Genomic DNA, 18,955 nt, shown 5'->3' on the forward strand with positions numbered 1-18,955 from the left:
TACAGCCACTATGAAGAACAGTAAGGAGAGTCCTTACAAAGCGAGGAGTAAAACCACTATATGACCCATCAACCCCAGGTATGTACCTGGTATGTACCCTGAGGAAACCAAAACTGAAAAAGACATATGTACCCCAATGTTCACTGCAGCTCCATTTACAACAGCTAGGACATGGAAGCAACATAGCTGTCCATTGACAGATGAAGAGATAAAAAAGCTATGCTACATATATACAATGGAATATTCAGTTCAGTTCAGTCATTCAGTCATGTCCAACTCTTTGCAACCCCATGAATCACAGCACACCAGGCCTCCCTGTCCATCACCAACTCTTGGAGTTTACTCAAACCCATGTCCATCGAGTCGGTGATGCCATCCAGCCATCTCATCCTCTGTCGTCCCCTTCTCCTCCTGCCCCCAACCCTTCCCAGCATCAGGGTCTTTTCCAACTAGTCAACTCTTTGCATAAGGTGGCCAAAGTACTGGAGTTTCAGCTTCAGCATCAGTCCTTCCAATGAACACCCAGGACTTATCTCCTTTAGGATGGACTGGTTGGATCTCCTTGCAGTCCAGGGGACTCTCAAGAGTCTTCTCCAACACCACAATTCAAAAGCATCAGTTCTTCAGCACTCAGCTTTCTTCACAGTCCAACTCTCACATCCATACATGACCACTGGAAAAACCATAACCTTGACTAGATGGACCTTTGTTGGCAAATAATGTCTCTGCTTTTTAATATGTTATCTAGGTTGGTCATAACTTTCCTTCCAAGGAGTAAGCGTCTTTTAATTTCATGGCTGCAATCACCATCTGCAGTGATTTTGGAGCCCCCCAAAAATAAAGTCTGACACTGTTCCACTGTTTCCCCATCTATTTCCCATGAAGTGATGGGACCAGATGCCATGATCTTAGTTTTCTGAATGCTGAGCTTTAAGCCAACTTTCTCACTCTCCTCTTTCACTTTCATCAAGAGGCTTTTTAGTTCCTCTTCACTTTCTGCCATAGGATGGTGTCATCTGCATATCTGAGGTTATTGATATTTCTCCCAGCAATCTTGATTTCAGCTTGTGCTTCTTCCAGTCCAGTGTTTCTCATGACGTACTTTGCATATAAGTTAAATAAGCAAGGTGACAATATTCAGCCTGACGTACTCCTTTTCCTATTTGGAACCAGTCTGTTGTTCCATGTCCAGTTCTAACTGTTGCTTCCTGACCTGCATATAGGTTGAAAGTGAAAGTGAAAGTGAAGTCGCTCAGTCATGTCTGACTCTTTGCAACCCCATGGACTGTAGCCTACCAGGCTCCTCAGTCCATGGGATTTTCCAAGGCAAGAATACTGGAGTGGGTTCCTATTTCCTTCTCCAGGGGATCTTCCTCAGTCATAAAAGGAATGCATTAAAGTCAGTCCTAAAGAGGTGGATGAACCTAGAGCCTGATATACAGAGTGAAATAAGTCAGAAAGAGAAAAACAAATATCATATACTAACACATACACATGGAACCTAGACATATTGTGCTGATAAACCTACTGCACAGCAGCAATAGAGACACAGACATGAGAACAGACTCACGGATCGGCTGCCAGGGAGGAGGTAGGGGGTGGGATGTGAGCAGAGGCTCAGCATGCAAACTTGCACTACCCTATGCAAAACAGACAGTCAGCGGGGATTTGCTGTATGGCTCAGGGAACTCAGACCAGAGCTAGTAACAACCTAGACGGGTGGGGTGGGCAGGGCGCTGGGAGGGATGTTCATGTGGGAGGGGCATGGGTAAATCTATGCCTGAATCTTGTTGATGCTTGTTAGAACCCAAAGTAATACTGTAAAGCAATAATCCCTCATTTAAAAATAAATAAATCCAAAATAAACCACCACCCACCCCTGAAATTCCATATGCCAAGGGGCCCAGGAGGAGGCTCACTCATACAAGAATGAGGTAAAAGGCAGACAGATCTCTGTCCTGTGATGCCTGCAGTGGCTCATGAACCATCTCACTTCCCTCTCAGCTGCTTTCCAGGAGTCCTGGAAAACCTATCTTAGAAAATCATGCATGCAGCTAAGTCCTTCTGTGAGTCCTCCAGGTTTCCACAGGAGGACCTGTCTGCTTCATTCACACACGCTTCCATCCTGTGGCCAGATCCCTGTGGTGACAACTGACTCAGAGGGAAGAGCAACCTTTGGCAGACCACCAGGGAGCATACACAAAAATTTGACTTAAATCTGTGGCCCAGAACAAGAACACAAGATTAGTAGCATTGAAACATGTATATTATCATACGTGAAGCCAGTTCAGGTTCTATGCATGAGATAGAGTGCTCAGGGCTGGTGTACTGCGATGACCCTGAGAGATGGGATGCGGACGGAGGAGGGTGGGGGATTCAGGACGGGGGACACATGTACACCCACGGCTGATTCATGTCAATGTGTGGCAAAAACCACCACAATACTGTAAAGTAAATAGCCTCCAATTAAAATAAAAATTTTAAAAAAAAAAAAAAATTAAAAACAGATGTCGTGCTACTTTGGGGGAAACAAAGGACAGGCTGTCAGTACCATTTCTGGTGCACTAATGTATCTAGACAAGACATAGAAGCACAGAAATTCTGGCGTAACAGGGATGAGAATGTCAGCAGGTGCCACTATAGAAGATCTGAAATAGCTGCAGAGTCTCTAGCAGGGTTGAAGGAAGTTGTCTCTCAACCAAAGGAGACTGGTACTTTAATTACAAAAACAGCACCACAAAACTTCAAGAAACATGAACTCAAAGTATCATGAGAGCAACAAAGTATAAAAATCTTCAGTATTCACATCCAAAGATTGGCCGATGTGTGATTTAGCCAGTGGAGAATTCAAAATAGCCATTTTAAATAACTCAGTGTTCTACAGAAAATACAGTAAGATACTTGAACAAAAGCAGGAAAACAATAAACAATGGGCAAAACAAACAGTTTAATAAAAATGTACAAATCATAAAAAAAAAAGAAACCCTGGTGCTGAAGGTTCCAAGGATGAAATGAAAAAATTCATTAAAGAGTATCCACCACAGAATCAAAAAAGCAGAAGAAACTGTGAGATAGATGATATATCAAAGTTATCCTGTCAAAGGAGATTAAAAATAAAATTAAAAAAATTTTTAAAAACAAAAAGAATGAAAAAGAACAAAGAAAGGCTACATGATCTATGCTACATTGAAAACAGAACGGATTTGCAAATTATTGAAGTTCCAGGAGGAGAAAAGGAGATGAGGCAGAAAACACATTTAAGGAGTAATGTCTGAGAACCTCCCAAATCAAGGATGATATTTGAATATATAAGTTCAGGAAGCTTACAGGTGACCAAACCAAATCAACATAAAAAATTCTCTACAACACACATTATAATAAAGTTGCAAAAATTAAAGAAAACTAGAGAAGACTTCAAGCAGCATGAGGAAAAAACAAACAAGCTAACAAAACAAAAACCCTGAAATTTACTAAGGAGCCTTCATTTGGATCTTAGCATATCTCTCAGCAGAAACCTACTAGGCCAGGAGAAAGTGGGATGATATATTCCAAGTGTTGCAAGAAAAAACTGCCAAAGAAAAATATTTGAAAACATCATTCAAAAAAGAAAAGAATATAAAGACTTCACCAGACCAACAAATACTGAGGAGATTGAACACAACTAGACCTTCCTTGAGGAGGGCTTGGGAACCCACTCCAGTATTCTTGCCTGGAGAACTGCACGGACAGAGGAGCCTGGTGGGCTGCTGCCCGCAGGATGGCAAAGAGTCAGACACAGCTGAGGTGACAGAGCAGGCACACAGACCTTCCCTACTGAAACACTACAAGGAATTAATCAAGCTGAAGTAAAAGAATGCTAATTCATTCCATGAAGATACCTAGTACACTGGTAAATTTAAGTGCACATTCACATTCAGAACACTGTAGTACTTTGATATGGAATGTTAAACACAACTATTTAAGAGTTAAAGTACAAGAATATAAAAATTACTATAGCTACAATTATTTTTAATTAAGTACACACTAAAAAAAGAGGCAAATCATGACATCAAAAACATAAAATGGAGAAGGGTAAAAGGAAGGAGATTTAACATGTGGTTGATGTTCATATATCATCAGCATAAAATACACTGCTCTCTCTGTAAGGTGTTTTACATAAATCTCATGGTAAACAAAGCAAGAATCCATACTAGATTCACAACTGGTAAAGAAAAGTTTATTAAATGCATACTGCTATAACAAAAATCATGAATTCACAAAGGCAAGCAGTCAGAGGAAGTAAGGAATTGAGAAATTATAAAACATCTTGTAAAAAAAAGATAATACTAATATATCCTTATCTATCAATAATTACTCTAAATATAAAGGATTGCATGAGCGCATGCTAAGCCACTACATTTGTGTCTGACTCTTTGAGACTCAACAGACTGTAGCCCACCAGGCTCCTCTGTCCATGGGACTTCCCAGGCAAGAATACTGGAGTGAGTTGCCATTTCCTTCTCCACTGTTTTCTTCTATCTCAATGAAATTCTTAAGCAATTGCTTTTAATTACTTATCAGACAAATCGTCCATATCCATTATTTGGGGTCAGTAACTGAAAATCTATTGTGTTTCTCTGTTAATATTTTAGTCCTTTGATGTCTGTGTCCCTTGAAGTCTCAGGTTGCTGTGTTTGCATTTAAAGAAGCAGTCACCCCCTCCAGTCTTTACAGACTGACTTGGGGAGGGAAGTACACTGTCACACTGATGGGGATTTTGAGACTTTTTCAGACCTTTTTTAAGGATACACCTGTCCCATGTACTCAATTTCTCCGGGAGAGAATTTTCAAGCTCGGATGCTTCTATCAACGCAACAGACAGACAGTCTCTGTGCGGACAGTTTCCTGGCTGCTTCCCTGGGCAATGCCAAATGCTCACATCCGTGTGCTTTCTCACAGACCCACGGGGACAGGCTGGCTTCTAGATGTCCCTCAGGCCATCTGCAAAGGCTTAGATGCCACCGTGGGGCCCTACACAGGGAGCTGGCCCTGGGGAGGGGATGTGGATGACGTGAGGGGCCCAGGGGTGAGCAGGACCACAAGCACCGTGTCTGCAATGGTTTGGGGCTCCCTGGTGGGGTCTCCACGTGGTCAGCAGGACCCATGTTCCTTGAAGAATTCTAGCCCTGGGGGCTGTGCTCCTGGCCTCTCCCCACCCCCAGCCATGCAGGTGACCCCAGTGTCCGGACAAGGGGAGAGAGGAGCGCGCTGGAAGATGAGGACCCGCCCTTGCTCACGCGCTCTCATCTCCCCACAGGTGAAATCCTGGCCGAGGGGTCTGTCTTGGCGCTAAGCAGGGCCACTGGGGGCAAAGTGAGGCTCCCCCTCTAACCCCCAGCTTCGAATCTTTGTGCTCTAGCAGCTGCTGTCGTGTCCCTGCCAGACTCCTGGACCCCCACAAAGATACTCTTATCCGCAAATGACGGTCAAAGTCTGCGTTTGTATCAGGAGAGACAGTGAGACTCCTGCCATCTTTCTGACCTCACTCTGTTACTACAGGTTTCTTCTTTGTGGATCTTTTCCTATTTTCTTGACTAACATCTATCAATAGGTATATGTATTTTGTCATATACTTATCAAGACGTCTATAGGTACACTCACAGACACTTGTAAAAAATAAAATTAAATAGGTCCTTTGGCAAAACAAGAGGTTGATATCAACTTTTGCAGTGGATAATGCAGCTGAGTCTTAGAAAATTATGAACACACTGGGATCTCAGCCCAGTTTACTCACTGACACGGATGCATCTGGGAGGAGGAGACCAGCCATTCTCTGTGCAGGTCATTGTGTTCTGATTATTTTCAAGACTGTAGCCGTCATAGCAGTGAACTCTTACAGTTTTACCCTGTAAGTATTTTTCTTCACGACGTGGGGTATGTCCATTTTCCAAATAATTGAAAATACATTGTCCTTAGGATCATTCAAGTAATATGAAAGAAATAAAACATAAATTTTGTAAAATAGTACATTAAAATTAATCTTATAGAATTTACATGAGAATGCATTAGTATTCAAATATATCATGTCAGAAAAAAAATGAAAGCTAGTACACGTTTGTTAGAAATGAAGATCAACATCCCATATCATTTGTCCTTAGTTTATGATTAAAATATGTATAAATGATGCAGATATTCTTGTAAAGCCTCTGTATCTCTCACAGGATTTACATGAAGAGCCTGTAGTAAACAGAAAATCTATTGGGATGTTTCTGCTCATAGAACTCATCCCTTGGCCTTACTGTTGTTACACAACACTTAACTGTACTCACTTATATACTTTTGTCTCTTCACTCTTTCAAAGAATTTATGCACATAAACTTAAAGAGGTTTACTTACTGAGGCATGGTTCTTCTGGAGACCATCCTTCTGCTGTGCAAGTCAGGTAATCCCAGGAATATTGTGAAGGAGCCACAAAAGGCTGATCACAGTTATAGACAAACTGTTGATTCACACGTGCTGGAAAGTATCCTCTGTATGAATAGTATAGCCGTCCATGTTTTATTACTGGATAATTACAAGGTTTCCCTTGGAATAAAAAAGTAGAAATAATGTTTTACCCCAGTATACAATCAAATTAGAATTAATGTTTCATCTATGAATTATATTCTTGTTCAGTTAATTACACTCATTACATTATGGTCTAGGGAAAGTAAAGTTATAGAAAATTCATATGATCGAAGTATGTAAGGAAACCTTGCTAAGGAAGATCAAATTATGTCTGGTGAGTCATATTATGTAAAATTTGTATGTGGATTCTCTTGGTAGGAAACTATACAGACTTATTAAATAAATTCCCCTTAAGTACAGAAGTCCCAACCTTGGTTGACTAAATTAGCATCTTAATCAAGAGATGAAATTACAGATTTTATCTTGTGGCTCATCTGCCTTCTTTTTCTTTCTTTTCCATTCTAATCAAAAATCAGAATCCTGATATTTGTTCTCAGACCAAGGCAGTGTAGGAAGAAAACATATTTTTTTAAATTATCATTCATTAGTTTACTTTTCTCTTTATTGGAAATGTGTGATGTATATAGAGAACCACAACAATTCTTCATTAATCAAATCTCACAAAGTAACATTCTTATTTATCCATCAAACTAGGCGGTAAGATATCTTTTCCCTTGCTTGTCTAATCAGAGAAATGAACAATGAAAAATTCTTAATATCCAAATGGTTAAGATGAAGGGAAACCCTTGTCACTTATGGTCTAATTTTAATTGGAGAATGATGTATTTTTCAGTATTTCTTACAAAGATTTTAAATGAGGTATAACATAATTAAATTTTATTGTTATTATTATATATGGAGTAAAGTTTTCACATATATGCTTGCTATGTGAATTATAAAATTTGACTCTTTGCATAACTTAACCCATTTCTTTAACAAAGACTTGTCAATTATACCCTCTCATGGCCTATAGTCTGCATCTCTCATCACTGATAGATTTCCCCCACTTTTTTTAAGCTTCTCTACATTTTTAAGTTTGAAATGCTTACACAGTTTGATTCCTCTTAAGAAATAGTCTAGGTTTCTCTCCACTACTTTTTGGAGATTAGAATAATTTCTCTTCATCCTTGAATTTTATAAATTTCATCATGTATGTTAAGATATGTGTATCTTTCAATAATTCTATGTTAGACAAGTTTGAGTCTTTGTATTTGCAAGAACCAAGTGTAAAGAACTCAATTAACTTTGTCATTACATTGTAGAGGAGAGATTTGAGTTCTGAGTATCTGATTCCGGAACTAGTACATTTATCACTCTGATGCATCATAGGATATTAATACAGTAAAATAATCCACTGAGACTCACTTCCAAAAGGTACACAAAGAGGGCATAATTAAACGTAAGCATCGTTACTATCACTGCTCTGAGGTATATTCCCTGTCTTCTCTTTCATTTGGGCACATGTGAATCTGTCTTTGTCTCTCTAACCAGATCATTTATTGAAGCACACATAATAGTCCCCTATAGTTGGAATGGCATTAACTTTGTCAGGATTCAGAACAGCCTCATTCTTCTGTTACACTCCCACCAATACAAGTTCAGGTCTCATGAGCAGGCTCAGCTGTCCATCATAATGTTGGCTCAGATTGACCTCAAAATTGATGAAAAGTATTCACAAGTTCTAAAGTGCTTCTAGTCTTTCTGTACCTCTGCAACTTACTCCAAAGATCCAGGCCCAGGATCTTATAATTTTTAAATTTAAGTTTTAGATTTCATGTTATTAGGTCCAATCTCACACATGGGAGTCGTTCTGAGTGATGAATCTGTCCTACTATAGGTTCACTTTCAGCAGCTCTGTATCATTTAAGATGCATCTCCTTTGCAGCATTAAATTAGCTGATGATACAAAAGTGGAAAGGAACAGGCCTGAGGACAAAGTCCTGCATCTGATAATCAGCTCATTTAATGAAATTATGAATGTTGATAAACTGTTTAAATGGTCAGTTTCCTCATGTTGTCCACAAGAACGTCACAAGGTCCCTTGTGGGATAACCTTGTTGTGATAAAAATAGGATTGGGTTGATCGACCATTTTCAAAGGGCTTCCCTACGGCTCAGTGGGTGGAGAATCCACCTGCAATGCAGGAGACACAGGAGATGTAGGTTTCATCTCTGGGTCAGAAAGATTCCCCTGGAGAAGGAAATGGCAACCCATGCCAGTATTCTCGCCTGGAGAATTCCACAGACAGAGGATCCTGGTAGGCTATAGTCCCAAGGATCACAAAGAGTTGTACACGACTGAGCCACTAAGCACACAGCACCATTTTCATAAATCCATCTTCAACAAGATTAAATATTTTTCTTAAAATTCTTATGCAGATTAAAATCTGTTTCATACTGCTGATACCTTCATTTTAATGGAACTTATGCTTTGAAAATTCATTTTAAATGTATGCTTGGAATTACCATTAAGGTCATTGAACTGTTTTATATCATTACAGTTTTCTTTCATGGAATAACTGGCTTAAGTATGCTTAAATTTTACAGTGTACTGTTAGAAAGAGGAGGATTGTTTAGAGGCAACTTAGAGGAAGTTGAGGAGTGAAGGAAGCATCCCCAGAAAATACTCTGTTCAGCTGACATTTTTCTATATTTTATGGTTTTAGGAAAGTCCACAATGCCTTCCACACTCCTCTCTTCAAAATTAGAGCCTAAGTCCTCACCACTGAGTGTGCAGGGCTTAGCGTCCATTTCTAAAGATCACACATGACGGACGTGACACTGAGTGACCAAGTCATACCTGGTGTGGAGGCTTCCTCCTCCCTCTGGGGTCACTGGCCCTGAGGAAAGCGAGCTCTCACTCAAGCAACCTGCAGAGATGCCCAGCTGGTCAGGTACCGAGGCCTCCCCACAAAGCCAGGAGAGTGAGCCAACTTGGAAGCAAAGCCTCCAGCCCAGCTGGGCGTCCAGATGACAGTGGCCCAGGTCAGTACCCTGACTGCCACCCATGCACAGTGATTCAGAACCAGACAGTGAAGCCCCTTCCTCACTCCTGACCCACAGGAGCTCTAAGAACATGGAGGGGTGTTGTCCTACGCCAATATGTTTTCTGGGAAATTTGTTAATTTGGACTATGTGTCTAATACAATGGCGTCCCAGTGGGCACAAGTGGTAAGGAAGCCGCCTGCCAATGCAGGAGACACAGGAGATGCAGGTTTCGATCGCTGGGTTGGGAAGAACCCCTGGAGGAGGGCACTCCAGCATTCTTGCCTGGAAAATCCCATGAACAGCGAAGCCTGGTGGGCTACAGTCCATAGGGTGGCAAAGAGTCAGACATGACTGAGCAACTTAGCATGCATGCATGCAGGCATCTAATACAATAGGCCCTATGTGATATTATTTTTGCTTAATGGCTTAGATCCAGTATTACAATTATTTTGCATGCTAAGTCACTTCAGTCGTATCTAGTTCTTTGTGACCCCTGTGGACTACATCTTGCCAAGCTTCTCTGTCCATGGGATTCTTCAGGCAAGAATAGTGGAGTGGGTTGTTAGAGATTTAAATATTAAAAAACACAGCCATATTTTAATTTTGAGTGGCAAAAATTTAAAGAGTTTTTAGATTACAAAAATGTTTTTATTCCTTATTAGAATTGCCTACTTCAAGAAGCAAAAAAATGCCTCTAAAAGCCCCTAATTAGCATACACAGTAGGGCAGATACTTGGATTTGCCCTACTGTGTAGGGCATTGTGCCCCATTGTTGTGTGTTAAAGAGAAAGAAATTTCACAATTAAGAAGATGCATGAGACAAGTGCCCAGGGCTGGTGCACTAGGATGACCCAGAAGGACAGGATGGGGAGGGAGGTGAGACGGGGGTTCAGGATGGGGAACACATGTAAATCCATGGCTGATTCATGTCAATGTATGGCAAAAACCACTATAATATTGTCAAGTGATTAGCCTCCAACTAATATAAAAAATGAAATTAAAAAAAAGAAGGTCAAGATATGAATGGAACATACAGGTACATCTCGGAGCAGGTGCCCAGCCATCTCTAGTACACGTTGCAACATTTCCATGGATCTCAGGAATAAAACCCTTTTTACACTCATAAGTGATTGTATCTTGACCTCTGTATTTGCTTAATTCAGGTCTGTACACACCGTTTGGAATACGAGGAGGGTCACATATTATTTCTGAAAAGAAAAAAGGTATGTTCACAATATAGAAATCACATCCCTTAAAATAATCAATGATATAAAAATATAAAAGTGGATGTTATTAATTTGTTCTTAGTACAGCACAAAAGTCAGTAAAATGAGCACAGCCTCACACCCCTCCTGCTGTATCACTTACATTTCCCTTCACTGTGTTTCTCATCTGATGTATCTGTACCCTCGCTGCTCTTGAACCCTCTTTCTCCACACTCAGTGCACACTTCATGATATTCCACATTTGGCAAAGAATTCGTGATGTATCACTTCAGCTGTTCTTTCCACTTTCTGCAAGTTTCTCAGCTTCTGTATTTCTCACAAGTTCTGCTGGCAAATATTCTCCTCCCTCCAGACCCTTGTGGCAATAGTACACCCTGTCCTTTTGAAGTAGACTTAAGTACAGGGATTGCATAGGGCAATGAAATGAATGTGGAAGTAATGTTTTCCTTTAGGGAGGGAATTGGAAAAATTGAATTTTCCTGTTCTCTTTCCCACATCTACAGTGATTAAAGAAGAACATGGGAGGTCATATCTCCATTCCCTGATTCTTACAATTAAAATAATGAGGAGGGTCCCTCCTGACCTATGTTTTCTGGGAAATTTGTTAATTAAGACTCTATATCTAATACAGTAGGCTTCCAGTTGGCACAAGTGGTAAGGAATCCGCCTGCCAATGCAGGAGACATAGGAGATGCAGGGTCCAATGAAGGTTGGAAGTGAGCATGGGTAGAAAGTAAACTTTAGTTTTTTAAGCCACTAAGATTTTGGAGTACATTATTCATATTGTAATCAAATAAGCTAATCCAGGTTTCAAAACTCCTCTTTCACATAAAGACTCAGGTGAAAGGTGTCTACTGTAAATACTGAACTCCACCATTGTAGGGCAGAAGTAGCCATAGACAATACTTATAAGAAATGGGCATGTCTCTGTTCCAGTAAGTCTTAGTTTACAAAAAAAGGGACAGGCTGGATTTGACCTGGGGCTATGGTGTGAACCAGATGTGGAACAACAAACTGGTTCAAATTTGAGAAAGGAGTATGTCAAGGCTGTATATTGTCACTGCGCTTATTTAACTTCTATGCAGAGTACATCATGCAAAATGCTGGACTGGATGAATCACAAGCTGGAATCAAGATTGCCAGGAGAAATATCAACAACCTCAGATATGCAGATGATACCACTCTAATGGCAGAAAGTGAAGAGGAACTAAAGAGCCTCTTGATGAAAGTGAAAGAGGAGAGTGAAAAAGCTGGCTTAAAATTTAACATTCAAAAACCTAAGATCATGGCAATTGGTCCTGTCATTTCATGGCAAATGAGGGGAAAAACTGGAATCAGTGGCAGATTTTATTTTCTTGGATTCCAAAATCACTGCAGATGGTGACTGCAGCCATGAAATTAAGAAACGCTTACTCCTTAAAAGAAAAGCTATGACCAACCTAGACATCACATTAAAAAGCAGAGACATTACTTTGCCAACAAAGGCCTGTCTAGTCAAAGCTATGGTTTTTCCAGTAGTCATGTATGGATGTGAGAGTTGGACCATAAAGAAGGCTGAACACCAAAGAACTGATGCTTTCAAACTGTGGTGCTGGAGAAGACTCTTGAGTCCCTTGGACAGCAAGGAGATCAAACCAGTCAATCCTAAAGGAAATCAACCCTGGAATATTCATTGGAAGGACTGAAGCTGAAGCTCCAATACTTTGGCCATCTGATGCAAAGAGCTGACTCACTGGAAAAGACTCTTGATGCTGGGAAAGATTAAAGGTGAGGGGAGAAGGGGACAACAAAGGACAAGATGGTTGAATGGCATCACTAACTCAATAGACATGAGTTGGAGCAAACTCTGGGAGATAGTGAAGGACAGGGAAACCTGTCATGCTGCCATTTATGGGGTTGCAAAGAGTCAGACACAACTTCATGAGTGAACAACAACAGTGTGCTACACAATAATAGTGTGCTACCCCTTGACATAGTCCTTTCTGATTTATAAAGTTCTACTCGGTCATTTATATTAACTTTGCTAGTACACAACAAGGATCAATTTGCAATAATCTTTTCTTTTTTTTTTTAAGTCATGCTTCCCAGGTGGCTCAGTGGTAAAGAATCCAATGCAGGAGATGGAGGTTCAGTCCCTGGGTCAGGAAGATCCCCTGGAGAAGGGAATGCAACCCACTCCAGTATTCTTGCCTGGGAAATCCCAAGGACAGAAGAGCCTGGTGGGCTACAGTCCATGGGATCTCAAAGGAGTCAGACATGACTTAGCAACTAAACAACAACAAATAAATATCAATACTCCGTTGTCAGAAAAAAATAAACTGCTTAATGGTAAGGAGGATAGGACTTAAAGCAACTGGTAAAATATACAGCAAAAGAGGTGGAAGAAATGTAACATTACCTTTACAAGCAGGAGCTGGAGTCCATCCAAATTTAGTGCATACTGTATCTCCTCTCTCACCATATTCAAAACCGGCTGCACATCTATATTGAACTCGTTCATTTGCCTTATAAGTTGCCTTTGGAAGTACAACTTGTCCATTTAAAATAACTGGTGGTTTGCAGGAAATTTCTAAACAAAAGGGATTAAATTCCAAAATGTCCATTATATGTCAAAGTACTGTGTCCCAGACATAGGCTATATAAAGATACAACTTTTGTTTCCATTCCATTAAGTAAATTAGGCCACCAAACAAAGTCCTGTTTTGACTTGAATGTTTGATGAAGAATTTATCAGTTGTTCTTAACTTTTATTTTGGAAGAAAGTTAAAATTCTGATTTAAATCTTGTTGCTAATTTATTTAGATGGGGGAATAAATTAGTCCTCTTGAAAGAAATAATGGCCAGTAACTTCATCATATATATAATATATATATATATATATATATATATATAACTGAATACCGAAGTAGTTTCATTGTGATTTCTGTAAAACAGCCTATTATTTACCCTGGTTTTCCATATATTTTGCTTTATTTTAGATTAATGTTATATAAAGAGGATACTTGTTGTAACTTAAGCATTTTATATATTATAGCATTTTGAATGAATCTGAACATCAATTTCTAGAGCTGTGGGAAATTACATCAAAAGGATGTTTACCCATTTGGTATTACTGAATATTTATGTTGCCTCCTGTCCTTCATTTGTAGAAAGCCAGAAAATATCATGTACTTAATGCCTTTCTCTTTTTTTCAACTTTTTCTAGGCTTTTTCTTTTTTTATTTTTCCTAATTTTTATTGGCATTTATCTGCTTTACAATTATGTGTTAGTTTCTACTGTACAGCACAGTTAATGAACTATATGTATATGTTTATACATATACATATGTATACATATACCCCTTCTTTTTGGATTTCCTTTCCACTTGTGTCTCCACAGAGCACTGAGTTCCCTGCGCTATACAGTAGGTTCTCATTAATTTTCTATTTTATACATAGTATCAATAATGTCTATATATATATGTCAATCCCAGTCTTACAATTCATCCCACTCCCCTCTTCCCACTTGCTATCCATATGTTTGTTCTCTACATCTGTGTCTCTATTTCGGCTCTGTAAATGAGATCATCTCTACCAATTTTTTCAGATTCTACATATATGTGTTAATACAAAATACTTGATTTTCTTTGTGACTTATTTCACTCCATATGACAGCACATAGGCCTCTTCTACATAAATCATTTTTTAAAAGCTTTTTATAAAAATTTTCAAGCATAATCAAAAATAGAAAAAATATGTGAACTAAATTCCAAATCATTTAAACTTGCTTTTAAAAAAATAATAATTAGCAATACATAATGAACTTTTCTCGCATTCAATATTCTTATACCACATAACGTTTCCAGTTGTACTGCTGAGGCACTTAATAAATGTTCTAATACTTGCATATAAGTTTAATGGGAAAGTACAAATCAATATATTCAAGAAGAATATATGTGTTTTTTAAGGGAAAACATTCTCATGGAAAGAATTTATATAGAAGTAACTATGGAACTCTTTTTTCTAATATGAAGGAATTGTATCACAGATATTACATTCAATTTACATGAACTCATGTAGTTCTGCAATGTAATTAACATAATTTTTTTCAAAAAAATAGGTCAAATGTGATACATAAATTCAGCGAATGACCTGTAAAAATTATATATATTTTTTGTTATTGATAATAAAGTAATTATTAACAAAATACTTTATCAAATAAATTAATTTAACTTGTTGTATTATATCTCCAAAAAGCAACTGACCAGCTCTTGTGATTGCCATCCATTTAAGTTTCTGTCAAAAACAAACAAACAAACAAACAAAAGCTGGACATCATCTTTCACATTGTCCTCTATCAAACATTTTCCCTTGGGATTCCAGCAACGGTGACTAATTTCCCAGATTCTATTCTTCCTTCATCTCAATCTTTTCTTTCCTGTTTGCAACTTAATGATATTTTTCCTGTCGCTTCACTATTCCACTTAAAATGCTGCATTGATTCCCAAATCAATCTGCATAAAAGCCTAATCCTTCAGCATGGTGTGTGCCACCCCTCAGAACCTTGGACTGCCCATATTCACTCCATCATTGACTTCTTTGCCTGCATCCTATGTTAAGGCCTCTGAGAACAATGGGAACAAGGGGCTTCATGCTCAAAGAGGCCTCAAGGCCACTGCCCCTTCCTCTCCATCTGACTGGCTTGATTTTCCCTGCCTCAATTCATCTAAAGATTCTCATTCTTCCTTTAAGACATGTTTTGCATCAGTCATTTCAGAAAGATTTCACTAACCACAGAAACTTAAGCAAAAAATAAACCCCACCCACGATCCTCTAGAGCTTCCCTCTTGGCTCACTTGGTAAAGAACCTGCCTGCAATGCAGGAGACCCAAGCTGGATCCCTGGGTCAGAAAGATTCCCTGGAGAAGAGAATGTCAACCCACTCCAGCATTCTTGCCTGGAAATCCCACGGACAGAGGAACCTAGGGGCTACAATCCATGGGGTTGCAAGAGTCAGACACAACTCAGCAACTAAATCACAACTCCCACCACATGATCTCTAGAGCATATGTAACTGCTACACTGCATATAAATACGTTTGTCTTTATTAACTTGAAATAGTTTTGTAAAAAGGACTTTCTAGGAAGAGGAACACTTCTCTTTGTGTCTCATTGTAGGACAGACTAGACTAAGAAAATGTAAATAATTTGGGGATATTAGATAATGTTTAAAAAAAATAGTAGAAATTTCTCCCAAACAAGTATTGGTAAAACAAGGTATGGTGATTTTAAATAAATTAGACATAATACATTATGACAAAAGCCAAAATCATCATGAGGTTCTCAAGGGAACATTTCACACAAAGATAGGCACAATAAAGGAGAAAAACAGGAGGGACCTAACAAAAAGCAGAAGAGATTAAGAAGAGGTGGCAAGAATACACAGAAGAATTGTACAAAAAAGTCTTAATGACCCAGATAACCACAATTGTGTGGTCACTCACCTATAGCCAGACATCCTGAAGCATGAAGTCAAGTGGGCCATAGGAAGCCTTGTTACAAACAAAAGTAGTGGAGGTGATGGAATTCCAGCTGAGCTATTTCAAATCCTAAAAGATAATGCTGTTGAAGTGCTGCACTCAATATGCCAGCAACCTTGGAAAACTCAGCAGTGGTACAGGACCGGAAAAGTTCAGCTTTCATTCTGATCCCAAAGAAGGGCAATGCCAAAGAATGTTCAAACTACCACACAATTGCACTCATTTCACATGCTAGCAAGGTAATACTCAAAATCCTTCAAGCTAGGCTTCAACAATATGTGAACCAAGAACTTCCAGATGTACAGCTGGATTTAGAAAAAGCAGAGAAACCAAACAACCAACATCTGTTGGATCATAAATAAAAAGAAAGGGGATTCCAGAAAAAAAAAATCTATTTCTACTTCATTGACTATGCTAAAGCCTTTGACTGTGTGGATCACAACAAACTGTGGAAATTCTCCAAGAGTTTGGAATGCCTGACCATCTTACCTGCCTCCTGGGAAACTAGTATGCAGGACAAGAAGCAACAGTTAGAACTGGACATGGAACAACTGACTGGTTCAAAATTGAGAAAGGAGTATGTCAAGGCTGTATATTGTCACCCTGCTTATTTAACTTACATGCAGAGTACATCATGCAAAATGCTTGGGCTGGATGAATCACAAGCTGGAATCAAGATTGCTGGGAGAAATATCAACAACCTCAGATACACAGATGATACCACTCTAATGGCAGAAAGAGGAACTAAAGAGCCTCTTGATGAAAATGAAAGAGGAGAGTGAAAAATTTGGCTTAAAACTCAGCATTCAAAAAATGAAGATCATGGCATCCAGTCCCATCACTTCATGGCAAATAGATGGGAAAAATGTGGAAACAGTGTCAGATTTCATTTTCTTGGGCTCCAAAATCACTGCAGATGGTGACTGCAGCCATGAAATTAAAAGACACTTGCTCCTTGGAAGAAAAGCTATGACAAACCTAGACAGTGTATTAAAAATCAGAATCATCACTTTGCCAAAAAAGGTCTGTATAGCCAAAGTTATGATTTTTTCCACTAGTCATGTACGGATGTGAGAGTTACACCATAAAGAAGGCTGAGTGCCAAAGAACTGATGCTTTCAAACTGTGGTGCTGGAGAAGGCTCTTGAGAGTCCCTTGGACTGCAAGGAGATCAAACTGGTCAATCCTAAAGGAAATCAACCCTGAATATTCATTGGAAGGACTGATGCTGAAGCTGAAGCTCCAATACTTTGGCCACCTGATGCAAAGAGCCGACTCATTGGGAAAAACCTCTGATGCTGGGGGAAATTTAGAGCAGGAGGAAAAGGGGGCAACAGAGGATGAGATGGTTGGATGGGTTCACTGACTCAATGGACCTGTGTTTGAGCAAACTCTGGGAGATAGTGAAGGACAGGGAAGCCTGGGGCATTGCAATTCATGGGGTTGCAAAGAGTCAGACAGGACTGAGCAACTGAGCAACAACAAAATCATCATACTGGTCAGCAGTATTAAGAGTGAAGAAATGCTGGCTTACAGGTTACTATAGAACTTTCTTTTTAAGACAAAAATTTATTTAGTGGATTCAATTCAGATCAGCAATGTTTATACAAAACTTCCAGTGCAAGTATAAAACAGGGCCACTTTTAGAAGTGTTATTCAAAGACAGAATGTCATCATGATACATCAGTAGAGATAAACATTGAATGTTCAGTTTTTCAAATATAAAATGACCTTTTGGTATATTAAAACTTGTAGCAGAAATACTTAAGATTTTACTTTAGTCATGAGTCATTACACTTTAATTATGGTTATGAGAATGGACTTTAGTGTCATATAACCTAGGTTTGAATCTTACCTCTACCATATACACCAAGATCATTTTGGACATGTAATTTTATTTCTTTGCACCATGATTTCCTTAATTATGAAACAGAGATGAACACAGTACATAAATCACATGGTCATTTGGAAGGTTAAATAGATGACACTTGTAAACAATTTACATCACCTACTGAAAAACAATTTAGATCATCTACTGTAAAATACTGTAAAAAAAAAAGTGCTGAATAAATGCTAGTGATTGCTAGTATTTTTCAAATCCTATAGGATGCACAGTGTTTCGAAAGGCATATTTTCATGAAAAAAACTAAATTCATGCAAGTAATCAAACCAACAGTAAGTGAGTAAGTTTATCTTACCTACACATTTTGGTGTTTCTGCACTCCAAACACCACCTGCTGAGCAATGTATTTGTTTGGGTCCATCCAGCATGTAGCCTGAATTACACTCAAACTGTACCACTTGTCCATAGGTATATTCTTGGTCTGGTTCCAGGGCACCACTGGAAATTTTCCCATTCTCTGGTTCTGTCACTGGTAAACACTTAACAACTGAAAAAATAAACATAACTTCCTCTAATGAAATTGGAAAACTATAAAACTTTATCATGAAGAAATGAGTATATATAAATTTGACATATATATATATATAAAACCAACAACAAGATTACTTTTTTAAATATGTGTTTATTTGAAAACTGTTAGCCAGAAATAAATTCTACTAAGTAAAAACAAAGAAAAACAATAATAGTAGTAAGCTTATCTCTGATTCTTTTCTGTGAGAGTAAGCAAAAAACCTACTACCTTGAGTTTTGTAATGAAAGTGTATATATTTTCACTTTCATTTTTAATGAAACTATATATATACTCCATGAACAGTATGGAAAAGCAAAAACATAG

The 18,955-nt window shown here is 38.7% G+C and overlaps 1 protein-coding gene across 1 annotated transcript in view; it reads right to left on the reverse strand.

The window, feature by feature from the left end:
• Positions 1–4,190: 4,190 nt before the first annotated feature.
• The window catches only part of LOC110133248 (complement factor H-like), a 41,155-nt gene continuing 26,390 nt past the window's right edge, over positions 4,191–18,955 (reverse strand). Inside the window, exons 5-9 of the mRNA XM_070463092.1 lie at positions 18,416–18,607; positions 13,098–13,268; positions 10,508–10,681; positions 6,376–6,564; positions 4,191–5,950 (exon numbers count right to left, since the gene is read on the reverse strand). Coding sequence (XP_070319193.1) covers positions 5,766–5,950; positions 6,376–6,564; positions 10,508–10,681; positions 13,098–13,268; positions 18,416–18,607 — 911 coding nt within the window. The 3' untranslated portion in view covers positions 4,191–5,765. The remainder of the gene's footprint in view (positions 5,951–6,375; positions 6,565–10,507; positions 10,682–13,097; positions 13,269–18,415; positions 18,608–18,955) is intronic.

The sequence above is a fragment of the Odocoileus virginianus genome, unplaced genomic scaffold (assembly GCF_023699985.2).
Source record: "Odocoileus virginianus isolate 20LAN1187 ecotype Illinois unplaced genomic scaffold, Ovbor_1.2 Unplaced_Scaffold_26, whole genome shotgun sequence".
NCBI lineage: Eukaryota > Metazoa > Chordata > Mammalia > Artiodactyla > Cervidae > Odocoileus > Odocoileus virginianus.